Here is a 19727-nt window from a genome sequence, read left to right as displayed (position 1 = left end):
TCTCAGCCAAGCTGGTCTGGATTCCCACTATGGCCAGGGTCCCATTCCTTCTTTCAGTGCTCACATACTGCTCTGGTATTATAATGCATTTTGTTTCTCACCTGGCTGCCTAGAGATCTTGGTAACTGAAGTTAAAGTTAAACCAAGTCTTTCTATAAATTTAGGTTGTTCTTCTCTTCTAGGTTCCCTGGCCCAGTACGTGATGACGCAGTCACCTTCGGTGTCCGTCTCACCCGGTCAAACTGCTAAACTGACCTCCACAGGAAGAAATGTGGGTAGCTACAGTGTGAGTTGGGACCAACAGAAACTTGGCAGCGTTCCCCTGCTGCTTATATACAGCGATAGCATCCGAGGATCAGACATCTCTGACCAACTTCTGGCTCCAAATCTGGGAACACGGCCACATTAACCATCACTGGAGTCCAAGCCCAGGACGAGGCTGACTATTACTGCCAGGCATGGCATAGTGACAGCAGAGCTTGAAACAGTGACACAGGGCAATGGGGAAGTGAGACACAAATGTGTGCAACCAAACAGAGCTGGTTGGCTGTTTTCCAAGTCAGAGCTCTTGTCAGAAATGGGGGAAGGGGAACAAGTGCGACTGATTCAATGAACCACAAAACGTTCACAGTCACCTGAGAAGACAGATCCTCAGTCACCCCCAAGAGGTCCGGGCATGCAGGAAGACTTCTACTAGGGACTCTGCAGGAGAAGTGGAGGGCAGGGAACAGTGATAGTTGAAACTCATACCAATTCCCCTTCAGGCTTTTACACCAGGGAAAGGAATAATTGGGACTTCAGTGTGGCTTCCCTCTGGGCTACTGTCATCCCCTTTTGCTTATTAATATATTGCACGTCTACACAATGCCTGCCGGAAGCAGTGCAGAGGCATTTCCATGTGGGAATATCACAGAGAACAGTGACGCCCATGGACAGATGTAGGATGTTGAAAATGGAGAAGGGTGCAGATGGTGTGGTTCCTCATTCCATATAACACAACACCGGTTTCTGCAGGTAAAATTGAACTAGAAGCGTTACTAGGGGTCCAGAGCTATATTGCTCAATTTAACTTCTGTTTTTGCTACCATCCAACTTTATTACAATGAGCTAAAAACATTCTGTAGGGCCGTGAGACAGGAACTACAGTACCAGGAGCAGCTAAGAGCAGAATTGCAGAAGAAAGGAGGAGTGGAAGATTCAGGCCATTAAAAAGAGAGAAGGTCATTAACACGTGTCACCGGGAGTCTGTATCCTAGATGGGCCCTTAGAAGAGAGGATAAGCCCAACCCTAAGAGAGCAATCCAGGTGTTTTCTCCCATTGGATCTAACTACCCCCAGGTGCATGGCAGTGGGAAAACCTCCCCTGCCCGCTGCATTTCAGAGAGGAGACACAGATATTCCTGTGCTAATGGAGGCTAAGGAGCTTCACTGCCTGGCAGGCAATGTCCTGTGTAACTATACAGTGGAGAGGCTGCAACCACCTCTTCTGCCACCTGGTGACAAAGGAAATGGCAATGGAAAAGTTTCTCTGGTCCTGACGGTCACAAAAAGCCATCTCAGTATCTTCCCATCCTCTTCTATCAGGTTTCTATTTGCCATTGTCTCCTTTCCTGTCTGTCAATCTGGTTGTCCCAGGTTATGGCTACTACAGGACTTCAAGCAGGTACAGGGGGAGCGAAATTAGTCTCTTTTGATTTAGCCCTAACCTCATGGCAGAGGGACAGTGATTCAAGAGATGTCAATCTCTTAGTTGTCCAATGATGCTTTTTAAATTGATTGGGTAACACTCAAAAACATCTGGTCTTCACAGGCCCCAAATGTCAGTGCATTTGAAAGCACTGGACATCAGCCAACAGGGCTGCTTCTGGTGCAAACTTAGTGATGAGGTCACACAAAGTTATTCAAGAGCCCTTCCTCCTGGAAGAACTGCCTGCCTCCAGAGGAAAGCTCAGTCAGACTCTGGATGACACTTGTGAGTAATTTACCTGAACCTTATCTAGAAATATAGCTTGCTGTAAAGAAGATGCACGTTCAAAGGCTACCCAGCTACACTGTTTGCTGTCAGGTTACTCTGTGATACCTCTGTATCCTGCACCCTTCCCCAAGTCTCCTCTCTGCAACCAATAGAGTTCTCCACTGTACCAAGTGTGGTGGGCTCACTGGGAGAGGGTTTGGCCTTGCCTTTTGTATTGCCTTGGCTCCGATGACCAAGGGAGGCTACTTTTTGTGGTTCAGGCTAAAGGAAGCACCCTAAGTCCTAGCAGTGGGTCAAGCACACTCAAGGACTAAGGCCTGTGTACCCCAGGGGGCATAAGATCCGGAAACAGTCCCGAACCCAGGGTGGTGGGAGCGGTGACCCCAGGATAGTGGGTGTGCTCCAGGAAGGGGGGCGGACAGATGTGAGGTGCCCCTGGGGAGGCAATCAGAGCTTGTTAGGAGGTCGGACGCAGTGAGGTGGGTGCCTCAGCACAGGAGCACCTCCTACTGGCCAGCCACACTGAGCCTGGTGGTATCTGGACTTTCCACATCGTATTTCTGGGGTTTAGTATCACATCAGTTCTTAAAATCAGTAGCTAAAGTAGATTCTGATCTTTCGGGCTTCCTACAGTCTTATCTGGAAAGCAGGGCCCCCAGTGATCCCCACTTTGGAGCCGTTGGTTGGTCCAGCTTTGTCCAGAGGTTGCAGAGCTGGACCAGAGGGTGTCAAACCCCTCTGCAATCTGCAGGGACAGGCACAGTGTGATGGGTAGTAGACTGGGCTACCATTCTGAGTAGAAACACCAGGGGGCAATCTGTACCCATAAATTGTCAAAAAAACAGGAAGGAAGTCTGTGTTTGTTCCAGTGACCATGGAGGACACAAGCTGCACAGAGCCAGGAGTGCATCTGGGTGGATTGTGAATGATTCAAGATTTCCAGCACCCATGGAAAGGAGATGCAAAGGCCTTTTCATGAAAAGGACACGCAGACAGAGCTGTGACAGCCCCTTGCAGGGCAGGAATGCCTGCTCACAAAATGTGGGAATGGGACAACACCCTTGTCCCTAAGACAAGTGAATGTAAAAGAAAAAAAAAATAACACAAAGAGCAGAGAAATGAAACTTATCTATCACATGACATATATCCACAACAAATTTTAATCTTAAAAATCGAAAAATGCTACAGTCTTCTCTGAGGACTCTTTTATTGTGTTAATTTTTGAAAACAGGTCATATTTCCAGCTCCTCTCTCTTCTTTCTAATCCAAGCTCTGTCCCTATTCCTGGTTTCTCCCCATTCCACTGTTTCTCTGTTGGAGATCAGGGATGAGAACAGAGGGTTGTGAATATGGGAAAAGTAAGCGCTGTTAGCCATCGATCAGCTTAAGGTTTTTAAGAAACTCACATACAGCTGCAAATACTTCTAAGATTGATTCAACTCACAGATCTCTCAGTCACACTTTCTTGTGATGCCTTCAATTATTTTTCTAGATGTTGATAGAGGCTGAATACCAGAGCTGTCAATGTGAGATCAGAGTGATGCCTCATGTTTTGAGTCCACTGGACCTTCTTTTAAGTGAGACCCACTGTCCGCATCTAGTCCACAGTCAAAAGGACAGAGTCACCTCTCACGTAACACGTCCTTGTTAAGCAGAGGTCGTTGCTCCAGTCTCTAATCTCTCATGTAGTTTGACATGGAGGTTTCTGACCAGAAACCTCTGGGTGAGGAAATGGGCAGCAGAGTATCCATGGCTGTGCATTTTCTTTTGTAATCTCCTTGTAAAAAACAAAACAAACAGGGTAGTTTCCCCAGGTCCTTTGTCCTCACTTGAGTGACCACAGTATGGGCTGACACCAGTGAACGTGGGAGGAGCACGGGCCACAGAGTCCCTCCCTTCCCCTCCAGGGTTTTCTCATCTTCAGGAATAAGGTGCCAGCAGCAGCCAGTGAGCAGAGGGCAGATTTACATGAAGGGGCCAATCTCAGCTGTGGGCATTTAAAGAGACTTGTATGGTCCCAGCCAGCAATTGGTTTCCTTGAGGAGGCAGAGCTGGTCTGGATTTCCACCATGGCCTTGGCCCCACTCCTGCTCGTATTGCTCATGTGCTGCTCAGGTGCTGAAATGGGGGTTTTGTCCCCTGGCTGCCTGCAGATCTCGATACGAGGGGTTATTTCATGCCTGTGTGTTCTCTCTTGTTCCAGGTTGTCTTGCTCAGACCGCGCCGACTCAGCCGCCTTCGGTGTCCGTCTCTCCCGGACAAACCGCTACGCTCACCTGCACGGGCAGTAGCATTGGTAGGTACGGAGCGAATTGGTTCCAACAGAAACCTGGGAGTGCCCCCCTGACCGTTATGTATGGCAATAATAACAGACCCTCGGGTATCTCGGACCGGTTCTCTGGTTCCAAGTCCGGTAACACGGCCACATTGACCATCACTGGAGTCCAAGCCCAGGATGAGGCTGATTATTACTGCATCGCTTATGATAGTGGCAGTAGCTCTCCACACAGTGACACAGTGCAATGGGGAAGTGCGACACAAACCTCCTGTTACAAAGGGAGCGGGTCACACTGTTTCTATAGTGATCATTCCTGTCAGAAAGGGGACATGTGAGAAATGAGAGTGATTCCTATCAACCCTGAATCCTTTCCAGCCACCAGAGGATTTGTCTTCTCACTCACTTCCTTGGTGGTCTGGGTACACAGGATGATTGTCCCAGAAGCTTTGCAGGTACAGTGGGAGCTGGGAGAAGGGTGATAGTTGAGAGAAGGAGGATTCGCATTCCTGCCTGCAAAACAATCGTGAAAGAAAGCAATGTGATCGACTGCAGCCTGGCTCAGTGTCACTACAGTCACTACTGCTTGTTCAGATGTTGACTGCCTCCTAGTGTGGCTGTCTTTTGAAAATGCAACCATGGGACACATATACACCCAACACCAAGCCCCCCACCCCTTTCGCACCCCCCTGCAGATGGCACAACCAAAACAGAGCTGGGCAGAGCCCGTGCAATGGGGGAGGGGGGTTAGTCTCCCCGCCCTGCTTCACCTTCTCTTGGGGCCTCCACGCCCCAGTGAACAAGACGCAGTGGAGCATGGCCGACAAACTCAACATTGCTGCTATCACCATTAAACCTGTGATAGCTGTGCTACTATGGGAAGTCTCCCCTTGCCTGCCCAGCAGCAGAGGGGGGCACAACTCAGCACTGTCGCTACCCCCGCTACAGCTAAGCAGGCAGGGGCCACCTTGCTATGGAGACACGGCGATCACAGGGCTCCCTGTGGCAGTGGCACTGAGCCTCCCTGCCCTGCTCCACCATCCCATGGTGAGACCTGCCATTTGGGCCATGCAGGCCCCAGGGAAGGGTAGCAGGGTGGGAAGCCCCAAACCCACAGCTCACAGCCCACATCTGCCCCTATGCATAAATCTGGGGGGCACATGCTCTGCCATTTACCAATCTCTGGGAGTGCACACACCAGTGGAAAGCAAGCCCCCTCCCAATGAGCTGCCCGTGCTCCGTACCACTCCCAGCCAGCCCCACAGCTGCACATGCTGGCTCCAGGCCCCATGCACTGCTCCAGCTGGGCAGCACCCCCAGCTCCAGCCACCAGTCCTGCCCCACTTCCTTCTTCACTGTGCAGGCCTGAATGTGCCCCTGCTCCATAAACTTGCCTTCATGGAGCTGGGGGCATTGCCCTCTACCACTGTCTCGCTGTATTGCTGGTCACGTGCATGTGTGTACATGCACACAATCACGGGGTTCCCCTTGACCTGGCTCCCCCCAGCCCCAACCAGCCTGGGATCTCTGCCAGCCTACAAGGGGAAACCACAATTATCCTGCATTTTTCCACAGAGGATGGGAAACCCAGATCCCTGCACATGATCCTGGGAGGATAGTTCCTGTGGTTTTACTGTGTCCAGGGGAATCTGGGACAAACATCACCCTGGAGTCATTCAGTGCAGGACTGGAACTTGATCTTCACCTTCTGGGATTGTCCTGCCCAGTTAAGGATCGGTGGTGACACTTGTGTCTCCGCCACACCCATGGGAAGCAGCATGGAGTCCTTTCCACGTCAGAAACTGCACAGAGACAAGAGACACAACTTTGTGCTCAAAAGTGAAGTGTGAAAACCAACCTATTCCTTTTTTTAACCCATGTTTCTACCTCTCTGCCTGGAAGCCAGTGGCCCAGAACAAAAAGTAGACTAAATAATAATAGGAAAAGAAGGGGAGGAGGGTGTCACAATATATAAAAATAAGTAAAAATACAGAATTACTCTCAAAGTTTGTAACTTCTAAAGGGGAATAGTGCCAGATGCCCCACTAGGGCCCTTGGAGATCCTCCCAATTTCATGAGGAAGGTGCTCAGATATCAGTTTGAGGGATGAGAGGAGTCGACAAGATATAGATTCATAGATTCATAGATGTTAGGGTCGGAAGGGACCTCAATAGATCATTGAGTACGACTCCCTGAATAAGCAGGAAAGAGTGCTGGGTCTAGATGACCCCAGCTAGATACTCATCTAACCTCCTCTTGAAGACCCCCAGGGTAGGGGAGAGCACCACCTCCCTTGGGAGCCCGTTCCAGACCTTGGCCACTCGAACTGTGAAGAGGTTCTTCCTAATGTCCAATCTAAATCTGCTCTCTGCTAGCTTGTGGCCATTGTTTCTTGTAACCCCCAGGGGCGCCTTGGTGAATAAATACTCACCAATTCCCTTCTGTGCCCCCGTCATGAACTTATAGGCAGCCACAAGGTCGCCTCTCAACCTTCTCTTGCGGAGGCTGAAAAGGTCCAGTTTCTCTAGTCTCTCCTCGTAGGGCTTGGTCTGCAGGCCCTTGACCATACGAGTTGCCCTTCTCTGGACCCTCTCCAGGTTATCCGCATCCTTCTTGAAGTGTGGCGCCCAGAATTGCACGCAGTACTCCAACTGCGGTCTGACCAGCGCCCTATAGAGGGGAAGTATCACCTCCCTGGACCTATTCGTCATGCATCTGCTGATGCACGATACAGTGCCATTGGCTTTTTTGATGGCTTCGTCACACTGCCGACTCATGTTCATCTTGGAGTCCACTAGGACTCCAAGATCCCTTTCCACCTCTGTGCCACCCAGCAGGTCATTCCCTAGGCTGTAGGTGTGCTGGAAATTTTTCCTCCCTAGGTGCAGCACTTTGCATTTCTCCTTGTTGAACTGCATCCTGTTGTTTTCTGCCCACTTGTCCAACCTATCCAGGTCTGCCTGCAGCTGTTCCCTGCCCTCCGGCGTGTCCACTTCTCCCCATAGCTTTGTGTCATCTGCAAACTTGGACAGAGTACATGTGACTCCCTTGTCCAAGTCACTGATGAAGACATTAAAGAGTATTGGTCCAAGGACCGAGCCCTGCGGGACCCCACTGCCCACACCCTTCCAGGTCGAGACCGACCCATCCACCACAACTCTTTGGGTTCGACCCTCTAGCCAATTCACCACCCACTGGACTGTGTAGTCATCCACATCACAGCCTCTTAACTTGTTCACCAGTATGGGGTGGGATACCGTATCGAAGGCCTTCCTGAAGTCTAAGTATACGACATCCACCCCTCCTCCTGTGTCCAGGCGTTTTGTAACCTGGTCATAGAAAGAGACTAGATTGGTCAGGCACAATCTGCCTGCCACAAACCTGTGCTGTGTTTGCCCCTTTTGCTTCCTGCAGATCACGACACTCATAGATTTCAATCAACATTGTTATTTCATTGCTTTGTGCTCTCCTCCTACTCCAGGGTTTCTTGTCCAGTATGAGATTCATAGATGCATAGAGTATAAGGCCAGAAGGGACCTCAGAAGTTCATCAGGTCCAGCCCTGTGAACCAATCAGGAAAGCTAGGTGGGGGTGAGGTGATCCCAGCAAGGTGACTGTCTAGTCTCCTTTAGAGATTTTCAGGGTAGGTGATTGTACCACCTCTGGAGGGAGTTTATTCCATAGTCTGGACACCCTGACTGTGAAGTTTTTCCTAATGTTGAGCCCGAATCTGTCTTCCAGGAGTTTGTGGCCATTACTCCTAGTTTTCCCCTCGGCTGCACAGGTGAACAGTTGCTCACCGAGCTCCTGATGTAATCCCCTAGTGTAGCAGTAAGCTGCTACCTGGTCCCCTCTTAGCCTACTTTTCCTCAGGCTGAAGAGTTCCAGATCCTTCAGCCTGTCCTTGTATGGCTTGATTTTGAAGACTGATAATACAGGTGGCTCTTCTCTGGACTCTCTCATGCTTGTCCACTTCCTCGTTAAAATGTGGTGCCCAGAACTTGACACAGTCCTCCAGCTGTGGTCTCACCAGTGCTGAGTAGAGTGGAAGAATCACCTCCTTGGTTTTGTTGCTGATGCGTCGATTGATGCATGCCAGAGTATTATTTTCCCGACAGGCTACAGCATCACACTGCCGGCTCATATTCATACAGTGGTCTATTATTATCCCCAGGTCCCTTTCATTCGTGGTGCTAGTCAGTTTGGTTCTGCCAAGCCTGCAGGCGTGTTGGGGTTTCTCTTCCCGAGGTGGAGCACTTGACATTTTTTCTTGAAGTTGAATCTCGACAGATTCTGATCCGCCCAACATGCTAACCTGTCTAGGTCCATATTCAGTGTCACTCTCTCCAGGGTAAAAATCCATAATCACCCACACAGGAAGAAATATTGAGTAGCTACAATGTCAGCTGGTTACCTTTGCCGTCCATGGGATCCAGACCCAGGACAATGTTGATTATTACTGTGCCCTTTATGTGACAGCAATGCTATTCAGCGTCATAGATGTTGGCTTGAAAATGATATATAGAAGTTTCCTTTTGGAAACTGGCTTATAGGTTTTATATGCACACACAATAATAATGGTTATAGCAACAAGGGTTAATAGATTGTTAAAAGACCAGGTCTCATAAACAGGTATACCAGGCTTCAAAAAGAAACAGGGTGCCTAACCCAGCAAGGAAAACAGCATGGCCACACATCCTGGGGAACTGAAAACATCCACACTTTATTTTCATAATAGAGATAGATATAGGCCTGGCCCCCAGTAATCCTGTAAGGCTGCGGGTGTTGGACACTCAAGCAAAGACCCTCAAGGTGGCATTAACGTACTGGCCGGATGGACTGCTCACATTGTGTATTTGCTGGGACTGGGAAATTTCGGTAATGTGTGTTGTACTTGCTTTGCCTGCACGGCTTTTATTTCCTGTCACTGTGGATGAATAAACTTACCTATTATCAACCGGCAGGGTTTGTGGATGAGTTGAAGTTTGTGCTCACCCAGAGCAAAGGTAGTGGGGTTGGGTTGTGAATCCAATGCCAACAATACAAAGCAATGGGGAAGAGAGGCCCAAACCTGCTGTTATGAAGTGAATGAGTCACACTGTCTCTTTAGTGAGGACTACTGTCAGAAATGGGGGACGTGAGAATTAAGATCCTGGGGATTTGAGGAGTTGCTTTCTCATTGATCCCAGGGAGGTCTGGATAAGCAGGAAGGAGTCTGTGAAAAACTTTTGAAAGAGAAGAGCTGGTCCAACATTGTGCAGAGCATCCAAAGATTTCAGCTGGACCCAAGGGGTCAGGCAGCTCCAGGAAAAGGAGGTTCCCCCTGGTGTGTTTTTCAGTTCATCATCAACATCCTGAACTTCATCCTTTTTTCGTCCTCCCCCACCAGCCTGCAGAAGACCCCTCTCCATTCAGAAAAAACATGCATGATAGAAAGGATGGTAAAATATGTTACCATGAGCAGAGAGAGAGAATTTGCCATGTTATTCTGGAGTTAGGCAGAAGGCAAGGCAAAGTTGCACCTTACCGACTAACTAAGTCAGAGATGCATTATTTTTTTAAACAACAGCTCGCTTGGTCAGATACTATAGAAGGACTATTCTGTTACTGCTCTAAATGCTCTAAACGAGGGTTTGGGAGGGCAGGGCCAGGTCTCAGGAACATAAAAGCTCCACAGTACAGCACCAGTGTTCATTCCAGCATGGGGTTTATCGTCCAAACCTGTCGTCAGTCTACAGCTGTTGTTCTCAACCATTTTAGACACCAAGCATCTCTCAGAGAAAGCCAATGTTTAATCTTCTTGAAAACCTGCAGCCGTCAAAGGCAGTGGGTCTCTTCTTCCGTGAGAGCACCCATTGCTTCAGGGAAAGCACACGAAATGCAATTGTAGTCCCCCAAAACACCTTCTGTGAAGTTCTGCAGCACAAGCACCCTCCCCACTGTCTCCGGGACATCTGCCTTCACAGAAGGGCTCCTATTGAGCATTTAGGACATGGGAAGGGAAGGTGGCAGGGCAACATTTGACAGTAGTGTGAACTCACCATCAGTGTTTTCAAGCTTGGGAGGAAGAACTGTAGCCTCCTGCTGCCTGGGTCTGCATTAGTGCCACCAATCATGGCCTGCTCAGATATCCACTGTCTGCACATCACCCGTGGGAACTTGCGTGAAGACCTCTGTACACCATGGAGGAGCCAGCACCATGACGTTCCCTTATACCCAGCCAACAGAGCTGAAACCATGAAAACACCCACCTGAAACAAGTCCTCTTGGAGACACAGAGAGCAGATAGATAAATAATTAGTAACACATCTATCACGAGGGGAGAATTTACACCTGAATAGGGGGAAAATATCACATACATCCCTAAGACTTTGTCATTTCATCTGCTCGTCTGCCTGATGGTGGCCAGAGCACTCCTTGAACTCACACATGGGACTCCAAGGCCGAGTACAATGCAATAATGATGTCCTGGGATTTGCTTGAGAAGCATCTATGGATGCAAGCCAGCATTTTGCTCGAATTACTAGCCGCAGCATCACATTGAAGGCTCATGTTCATCTTGTTGTCAATCGTGACCCCTAAGTCCCTTTTACCCACTGTGCTAGCCAGCGTAGCACTGCCAAGCCTATAAGCATGCTGCAGGTCTTTCTTCCCAAGGTGGAGAACCTTACATTTATTGGTGTTAAACACCATCAGATTCTCGTCTGCCCATTTCCAGAGGCTGTCAAGGTCAGCCTAGATCACCCTCCTGTCCTCAGGTGTGGACGCTTTACCTGAGAGTTTGGTGTCATTGGCGAACTTGGCTAGTCCACTTCTTATACCAATATCCACATCATTAATGAAGATGTTGAATAGTGTAGGCCCAAGGACAGTGCCTTGGGGGACGCCACTGGTCACAGTGCACCATGACTATTGACTTCCATCAACCACCACCCTCTGGGTCCTACCACGGAGCCAATTCCCCAGCCAGTGTATTGTGGTGTGGCCGAGTATTTCTATCCACACAATTTTTCTTTCTATTCCAGACTCACTTGCCCAGTACATGATGACTCAGTCTCCCTCTCTGTCCCTCTCTCCAAGGGAAACTGCTAAACTCACCTGCACAGGAAGAAATATTGGTAGCAACTGTGTGCAGTGGTATCAACAGAAACCTGGCAGTGTGCCTGCGCTGATTATATATAGTAAGAGCAAGATACCCTGCAGCATTCCTGACCGAATCTCTGGCTCCACATCAGGGAGCCCAGACACCTTGACCATCACTGGAGCCCAAGCCCACGACAAGGCTGATTATTACTGCCAGGCTTATGATGATGACAGCAGCTCTCCTGACAGTGACACAGAGCAATGGGGATTCTGCAATGGCATTGCTCCCAAGCTTCTTTGGAGCCATCCATGGACAGGTCCATGTCCATGAACAGGTTGGAGAATTGCAGCCATGGGGCTAATACCAGAATGTGTCTTAAGACATTCAACTCTCTTTTCTGTTCTGCCTTTCGTGCCCTCTCTGTTCCCTGGTGGAGAAGATGCCTTAGGTGCCCTTTGCAAGTGGAATATATTAGATCTGAACTTTGGATCTTTGGATGCGCTTTTCCCTTCAGGTCCCAGCATGTTCAGTCTTGTCAGAAGGGGGAGCAGATACAACCCTGGGTTCAACACACAGGTTGTATTTGAACTACGAGACCTTTGTTTGACTGTCTGTGCTGATGTTAGGAGGAGGGGAAAGGAGGTTTCATTTGGATCGATGAAGCTGCCTGAGGTTTAAGGTAGGAGCAGGATTGGACCCAGACTCCTCTACCTATGTCTACATTCTTCCCAAATGGGCTAATAAATCACAAGCTGATGAAAAGGCGTATTTAATGGGGTGGTCTCAACTCTGCTAACCACACATGCAGCTTGTTACAACCACCTCTGGTATTAATGAAACTTCATCTAATTGATCTGTAGGGGCCAGAAAATCCATCCTCGATTGCACAAATGCCCCACAGGGTCTGTGTGCTCCAAGGAACGGAAACCCATACACGCTGTGCGGGACCCCTGAGGGGGTGGTGTAGTTTTCCAGAATTTCCCCATACGCCACTAGCCCTGCTCTAGTCTTGCTCTGAATTGTCCTAACACTCATGACCAAAGGGTGGTAACCTGGCTGTCCTTTTTCAGCGAGTGCATGGGGTCGTGTCTGCCCCAACAGAGGAGGAACGCAGAGCGTTCAGACATCCTGGAAAAGAATCGGGCTATGTGAGTAGACAAGAGGCAAACAGCTGCAGACAGTGGAGCTACAGCAGTTGCAGCATAGATTCAATGGCTGTGTCCACACATTGTATGGAGGTCTGGTTCCCTGGAAACAACTAGGAGTGGCACACCTTGTGCCACCACTGGTTGTCCACGGGGAATGCCTGCAACATGCGTGCTCCATCAAGTTACCCTGCGGGCAGTAGGGGAGTCTGGGCCCAGCAATGGGCTGGTCCCAGCAGTCTTACCTGGGGTCTTCCCAAGGAAGCAGCAGCAGTGATTCTGCTGCACAGAGCCTGGCTGGTAGTCACAGCACAGCTCTGGGTAGCACAGCTCTGGTTTTGAGCAGCGCACTCGGCCTGTGCACGAACTGTTTTGCCTTTTTTCTCTGTGGGTTTTTAGACCTCTTGATATAGTGGTCAAGAAATCCCTCTGTGCTGATCCCTTGCAGTGTGGAGTACAACTGAACGTGTGGTGTGTAGCACCGCAGCCATGGCTGTATGGGGAAGTGAGACAAGAACCTCTGCTGCTTTCCCTGAGCCTGAGCTCTGCAGGGACTTGCTTGGCTTCAGAGCTGCAGCATAACACATCAAAGCAAAAAGAAACTCCACTCCCTGCTGCCATTTCTACCTATGTCCTCATGCTCATTTTGGGTGATAAGATAATTTTTTCAGTGTCCTGTTTAGGAAGGGGTTTCTACTCTCATTACTGCCTGCATGCAATGTGACCAATTCCCCACATATGTGAGACTAGCATTTCTCTTCCTACAATGTTTAATGCTGTCCCCGGCTTTCCTGCACAGTGTATGCTGCTGGTGGTATTCCAGGGCCTGATTTTTCAGGGTAAAATTGTTCAGCTTTCTTCACTGGAGACTGAAAAAGTCACTGTCATCTCCAGCAGTACCAACAGTGCCTGCGGTATGGGTCACTCATTCAGCAAGCCCCACGGGGCTGGGCCCAGGCTGAATTTGAGCTACAGGAATATTAACCCTCATTTTGGAACATTAACCCTCCTTTTACTGCCTGACCTGATTTTAAGAGAAGAGGGAAGTACTTTGGACCCCTCCTGCAGGGAGCTATATCACTGCGTAAGGAATGTGCATCCATTTCATTTATTAAAGTAGCAAAGGTTGCTTTGATAGTTTTATCACTTATAACTATAGCTGAGAGGTCAGAAATGCTGCCCTCCTACACTTGGTCAGGGGCAGGGGGGTCATGGGAAAGTGTTCTTTGATCCTGAAGTATCAGGTATTTTCCCTTAGTATTCGGGGCTTGGTGCGAAATGAACTCCCCCAAATCTTCAAGTGAATCTGAGTCCAATCCCTTAGGCTTCCCCAGGAATTACCTGGAAACCAGGAGCCCCTGGTGATTTCCTCTGGGGCCCATTACTTGGATCGAATTTGTCCTGGAGTTTCCACAGGTTTCTGCCGCACCACAGCATCTCTGGCAGCACAGGGAAAGTGGTGATTCCCATCTGATTTGACTCTTAGATCCTTCTTAGCCTGAACAACTTCAGCTGCACTTGCTCCTCTCCTACAGCCCCACACCTCTGCAGGACAGCTGCCCTGACCAGGCCATTAACACACCGGCACACTTTGGTGTTGTATCAAATTGATTGGGAAAGTGCTCAGATACCGGGCTGATGGGCCATAGCATGAAAGCATAAGATCAGATGTGATGGTCATTATACAGACAAACAGGACAGGGACGTGGGCCTGGTTCCAGACAGCGCATCGGGGCTGGAGCTGGGAATCAAGCCATGCCTTCTGCCTCCCAGCGCATAGGCTTCGACACACACACCAGGCTTACTCTAAAACAGTCTGCCCGGGATGTCCTGTGTCCATGTCTCCAAAGTCACCTATGATCTGTCCTTTCTCCTAAGAGGCACTCGGGTCCACTGACACATGTAGAAAATCCTGGGGACTTAAATGGCAGCAGGGAGGCAAGTCTGTGAGGGGAGTCAGGGCTCAAAATAAGGAACCAGGACATTATTTTGTGGATGACTGTGGATGATTTGGTACGCCCAGGCAAGTCAGGGTGAGAGCTGGCTGTAAATACAACACTTGCCATTTGGGGGAGCTCATCACTAAGGATGCACCAGGAGGTGCCTTGTAATGAAGCTAAAGGGCGATGTTACTGTGAGAACATTGACATTGAGGACTTTGGGCTCTGATTACATAAAACATCTCTCCATCCTCCCACAGCAGACAGAACTGCCATACGTGCAGTCATCATGCTCCTCCCTGCCCCTGGGAGAACAGGCTGGGAACAGAAGGCAGGAAGTGTCGTGAGCTGTGGATCCTCTCACCCCAGCGGAGACGCGCACACTTCCACGCACAGAAGCTCCTCTCAGCTGGCGCATGGCAGGGGCTTCCTGGCAGGACCCTCTCTGGGGGCTCGCTGAGGTCATCCCCCCGGGTACTGCGCCTTGAATGATCAGTGTCTTGGGGCAGCAACTGTTTGTCTAGTCTGTGTATACACAGCAGAGAGAAGAGCGGGGTCATGTCCATGCCGGGGGTCCCTGAGACGTGGCAGTAATATAAATCAGGGCTGTTGAGCTGGCAGCCCCCCGCTGCCCACTGCCACTGCTCCCCTCATTGCTACACTTGCTGCTGCAGCTGAGGTCTCCGGGCTCTCCTCTTTGTGGGGCAGGATGGTGTATTATAGTGTGATAAGGCGCAGTCTGCAGGGCCAGGGGGGCTATGGCACAGTACGACAGGGACCCGTGTCTGAGGAGGTGAGGGGGCTGTGGCCCCACTGGAGCGGCCCCTGCTGTGCAGTTTGCACACCCCTGACACAAATAATACTCCAAATGGCTCAGAAGAGCAGCCTCCATCTGGGGACCTGGTCTCAGAGAGAAAACCTGTTCAAACTGTGTCCTGAGCTGCCCCTTCTCCCTGCCCCGGCCATGCCACGAGTCCATGAGGCAGCAGCGAAGGTCACCGCTCACTGAGCAGGTCTGTCTCAAAGCATCAGTGCTTTATGTCTCCATCTCTCACTTCTGCCCCAGAGGTTTCTCCAGCAACTAGATCATTGCTCCATCCTGTAAGGACGCCTGTACAGGAGCAGAGACTGCTCTAATGAGCTGTAATTCCAGCACGTCACATCAGACTTGATTAATAATTACTGCAGCTCATCAAGCACGCTTTAGATGAAACACCCCCACTGCCATATTGAAGCCTGGGGATGCTGATACGCAAGATGCTTTGGGTGCTTTAATCAGAGCAGCTCTTGGAGCCACTTTAATTAAAGCACCCCACCCCACTCCAGGGGCACGTGTGTCAACGCCCTAATCTCCCCGTAATCAGAGCAGGAGTTTCTGACTGGAAACATTAAAGGAGGCCTGTGGAAGGGCTCTGGGTGTGGAAATGGGCAGCAGGGGGTCCTGGCTGCGGGGTTTTTACATAATCTCCTTGTAAAAAAACCAGGGCAGTTTCCCCAGGTCCTCTGTCCTCCCTTGAGTGACCACAATATGGGCCGACACCAGTGCACATGGGAGGAGCACGGGCTGCAGAGTCCCTCCCTTCTCCTCCTGCCTTTTCTCATCGGCAGGAATAAGGTGCCAGCAGCAGCCAGTGAGCAGAGGGCAGATTTACATGAAGGGGCCGATCTCAGCTGTGGGCATTTAAAGAGACTTGAATGGTCCCAGCCAGCGACTGGTTTCCTTGAGGAGGCAGAGCTGGTCTGCATTTCCACCATGGCCTTGGCCCCGCTCCTGCTCGTATTGCTCATGTGCTGCTCAGGTGCTGAAATGGGGGTTTTGTCCCCTGGCTGCCTGCAGATCTCGATACGAGGGGTTATTTCATGCCTGTGTGTTCTCTCTTGTTCCAGGTTGCCTTGCTCAGACCGCGCCAACTCAGCCGCCTTTGGTGTCCGTCTCTCCCGGACAAACTGCTACGATCACCTGTACAGGGAGTAGCATTGGTAGCTACGGAGCAAATTGGTACCAACAGAAACCTGGGAGTGCCCCCGTCCTCGTTATGTACTATGATAATGACAGACCCTCCGGTATCTCGGAGCAGTTCTCTGGTTCCAAGTCCGGTAACACGGCCACATTGACCATCACTGAAGTCCAAGCCCAGGACAAGGCTGATTATTACTGCAGCGCTTATGATAGTGGCAGTAGCTCTCCACACAATGACACAGTGCAATGGGGAAGTGAGACACAAACCTCCTGTTACACAGGGAGCGGGTTGCACTGTTCCTTTAGTGATAGTTCCTGTCAGAAAGGGGACATGTGAGAAATGAGAGTAATTTCAATCAACCCTGAATCCTTTCCAGTGACCAAAGGATTTGTCTTCTCACTCACTTCCTTGGAGGTCTGGGTACACAGGATTATTGTCCGAGAAGATTTTCCTGGAAGGAGGGGGAGAGAGGCTGGGAGAAGGGTGAGAGTTGAAAGAAGGAGGATTCACCTTCCTGCCTTCAAAAAAGTTGTGAAGGAAAGCAATGTGATCCACTGTGGCCTGGGTCCATGTCACTACGGTCACTGCTGCTTGTTCAGATGTTGACTTCCTCCCAGTGTGACCATCTTTTGAAAATGGAAAAGTGGGACACGTGCCTCCCCATAACCCCATAACTGGGAGCCGAACCACGTGGAGCCCGTGGGGTATGAGAGAACATGTGGGCTGCCCCTGTGGGGCGCTTTGGTCCCCTCTCTGTTGCACTCCTCTCAGCAGCTTCTCAGCCCAGGAGGTGAGACATGCCATGGACTGGCCAAGAGACTCAGCGCTGCCACCACTGCTGGAACTGCCACACGGGAACTGCCACGCCAGCAGGAACAGGTGGCACAACTCCATGATGCCACCACCCCCTCCACTGCCGGGCAGAAAGGGGATACGTGCCATGGTGGCACAGCTGGGGCAGGGCTCTGGTGGTGGTGGAAGTGGTGATGCTGGCACCGAGCCTGCCCACCTTGCTCAACTCTCCCATGCCAGGCCCTGCCTGCTGGACCATGAAAACTTCAGGAGAGGGCAGAAGGATGGAGAGCCAACACTGGTGCCATTCACAAACATTGGGGCACACGCCTCCCCATGCCCCCCTTCCTGGGAGTGCATGCATCAGCAGGGAGCCAGCCCCCCCGTCTTCTCCCCCCCCAGTCCCCCAGATTAGCCACCCATGGCTCCATGCCTCTCTCTGGCCAGCCCTGCAGACACTCATCCCCCCCGGAGCGTCTGAACATCCTCGGTGACTCCTGCATCACAGCTGGCACACAGACATGGTTGACATTTCCCTTTCCCTACATGGCTGTCGCATGGTTTTGTGGTTGTTCCCCTCGCACACGGACCTGCCTCCCTCCAAACCAGCCTTCACTGGATTTCCCATCCCCACCTCTCCTTTCTCAGCAATGATCTGTCCCGTTGCTCTTTTTCCTTCCTTGGAGCCCTGGCATTTCTAGCCACACCTCAGAAATGTCCTTGTTTTGCCCCGTAGGAGTGAGCTTTTTTGATTAAGTGGGCATCAGGGTGTCCTGGGCGGTGGGAGAGAAAACTAAAGGAAAAAAGCACCTAGTTCTTTTGCATTTTGCTACACAGAGAAACCTCTGGCCTGGGTCTCCCCCCACTAACTCCAGCTTCACACCAGTTTCCTTTCTTAACTAGAAAGGCCACAATCCTGGTGCACACCAGCAAGAGTAGGAGGAGAATAGGTCCCTAAATCTCCCCCTTCTCCCCATGGCTTTTCTAATCTGAGGGAGGGAGATGTCAGCAGCAGCCAGTGAGCAGAGGGCAGCTTTGCCTGAAGGGCTGGTCTCAGCTCTGAGGGTATAAGGGAGACTTGGAGGATCCCAGACCAACACCAATTTGCTTGAGGGGTCTGAACTTGTTTGGATTGCTGCCATGGCCTGGGCCCCTCTCCTCCTCACTCTGCTCACGTGTGCCCAGGTGCTGTGATGGGTTGTGTTTTCCCCTTTGCTTCCTGCAGATCATGACGCTCATAGATTTGAATCAACATTGTCATTTCATTGCTTTGTGCTCTCCTCCTGCTCCAGGTTCTCTTGCCCAGTACGCGATGACTTAGCCACCTTCAGTGTCCCTTTCTCCAGGGCAAACATCCAAAATCTTCTGCACAGGAAGAAATGTTGGTAGCTACGATGTGAGCTGGTACCAACAGAAACCTGGCAGTGTCCCCCTGCTTATTATGCATCATAACAGCAACAGACCCTCTGGCATTTCAGACTGATTCTCAGGTGCCAAGCCTGGTAGCACAGCCACTTTGGCCATCAGTGGGATCCAAGCCCAGGACAAAGCTGATTATTACTGTGCTGTTTATGATTGTGACAGCAATGCTATTCACAGTGATACAGAGCAATGGGGAAGAGAGGCCCAAACCTGCTGTTATAAAGGGAATGAGTCACACTGTCTCTTTAGTGAGGGCTGCCATCAGAAATTGAGAATTAAGATCCCCTGGGAGGAGGTGGTGGGAGCAGCTGGCTGGGGCTGGGCAGGGCTGGGTAGGGGCGCATGGCGAGCAGCTTCTGAGTATGTAACTCATTGAACAATTACAAATGACTCCTGCATTATTATTTTCAGAAAAATACTAGTGTTTTTGCCCTTCTCCCCCTGCCACTTGGACAGATACCCCCAGTTTCCACAGCAGAAATATGAACATTGAGGAATTAATACTGAATAAATGCCAAGAACTGCACATTATGCTTCGGCTGAGGACTACCCAGCCCTGATGAGCACCCCACTCACATCTTCTTCCCTGTCTGATACTGATCCATTTTTAGTTCCCAACAGTGCTGTTGTCCACCCAACTGTACATCTGCTCACAGTAATTGTACCCAGCCCATGTGTCTCTAGGTAACTTAGACAAAGCCCTGTGGGACTGTATCAAAAGCTAAGATCCAAACACCATATTTTCGCGCATACACATGCCCCAAATATAATATACACCCTGTTTTTCAAAGGCATTATGAACATTTTTATTCTCCCCAGAGTTATGGGAGGAGGGACAGAGCCTGATCTTCAGCTGATTTACCCTCCCTTTTCTGCTTAACTAAAACCCTAGCTGCTCCCGAAGGCTCATCTCCATGCATAGACCCGTGATCCTGAAAAGAACTAACGAGCTGGGAAATGAGGGAAGTCACTAGAAGACCTAGAAGACAGCAACATGCCCCTCACATAATTTATCTTCATTAGTGATCAGGCTAATCACACTGTGGTCCCCCAAATCCTCCTTTTCCCCATTTTTGGAAAGTGTATGTAGGTGAGCTCGTCTCCAGTTTTCTTCCATCACACCATACATGAGC

The 19727-nt window shown here is 50.3% G+C and overlaps 1 protein-coding gene across 1 annotated transcript; it reads left to right on the top strand.

The window, feature by feature from the left end:
* Positions 1-4044: 4044 nt before the first annotated feature.
* Positions 4045-18493, top strand: LOC132243488 (immunoglobulin lambda-1 light chain-like). Its single transcript, XM_059713285.1, has 4 exons — positions 4045-4090; positions 4179-4505; positions 16307-16633; positions 18465-18493. The coding sequence occupies exons 1-4, from the start codon at positions 4045-4047 to the stop codon at positions 18491-18493; spliced, it is 729 nt and encodes a 242-aa protein (XP_059569268.1).
* Positions 18494-19727: the final 1234 nt, after the last annotated feature.

Source organism: Alligator mississippiensis, chromosome 10 (assembly GCF_030867095.1).
Source record: "Alligator mississippiensis isolate rAllMis1 chromosome 10, rAllMis1, whole genome shotgun sequence".
Lineage (NCBI taxonomy): Eukaryota > Metazoa > Chordata > Crocodylia > Alligatoridae > Alligator > Alligator mississippiensis.
Note: the sequence above shows the minus strand (reverse complement) of the source record. Positions and strands in the feature narration are given on the sequence as shown.

Bases quoted from the DNA above. Each gene is read 5' to 3' on its own strand.
- LOC132243488 (XM_059713285.1), top strand. From the start codon at position 4,045: ATGGCCTTGGCCCCACTCCTGCTCGTATTGCTCATGTGCTGCTCAG. The intron at 4,091-4,178 runs GTGCTGAAATGG...CTCTTGTTCCAG, and splicing joins ATTGCTCATGTGCTGCTCAG to GTTGTCTTGCTCAGACCGCG. The intron at 16,634-18,464 runs GTGAGACACAAA...CTCCTGCTCCAG, and splicing joins TGACACAGTGCAATGGGGAA to GTTCTCTTGCCCAGTACGCG.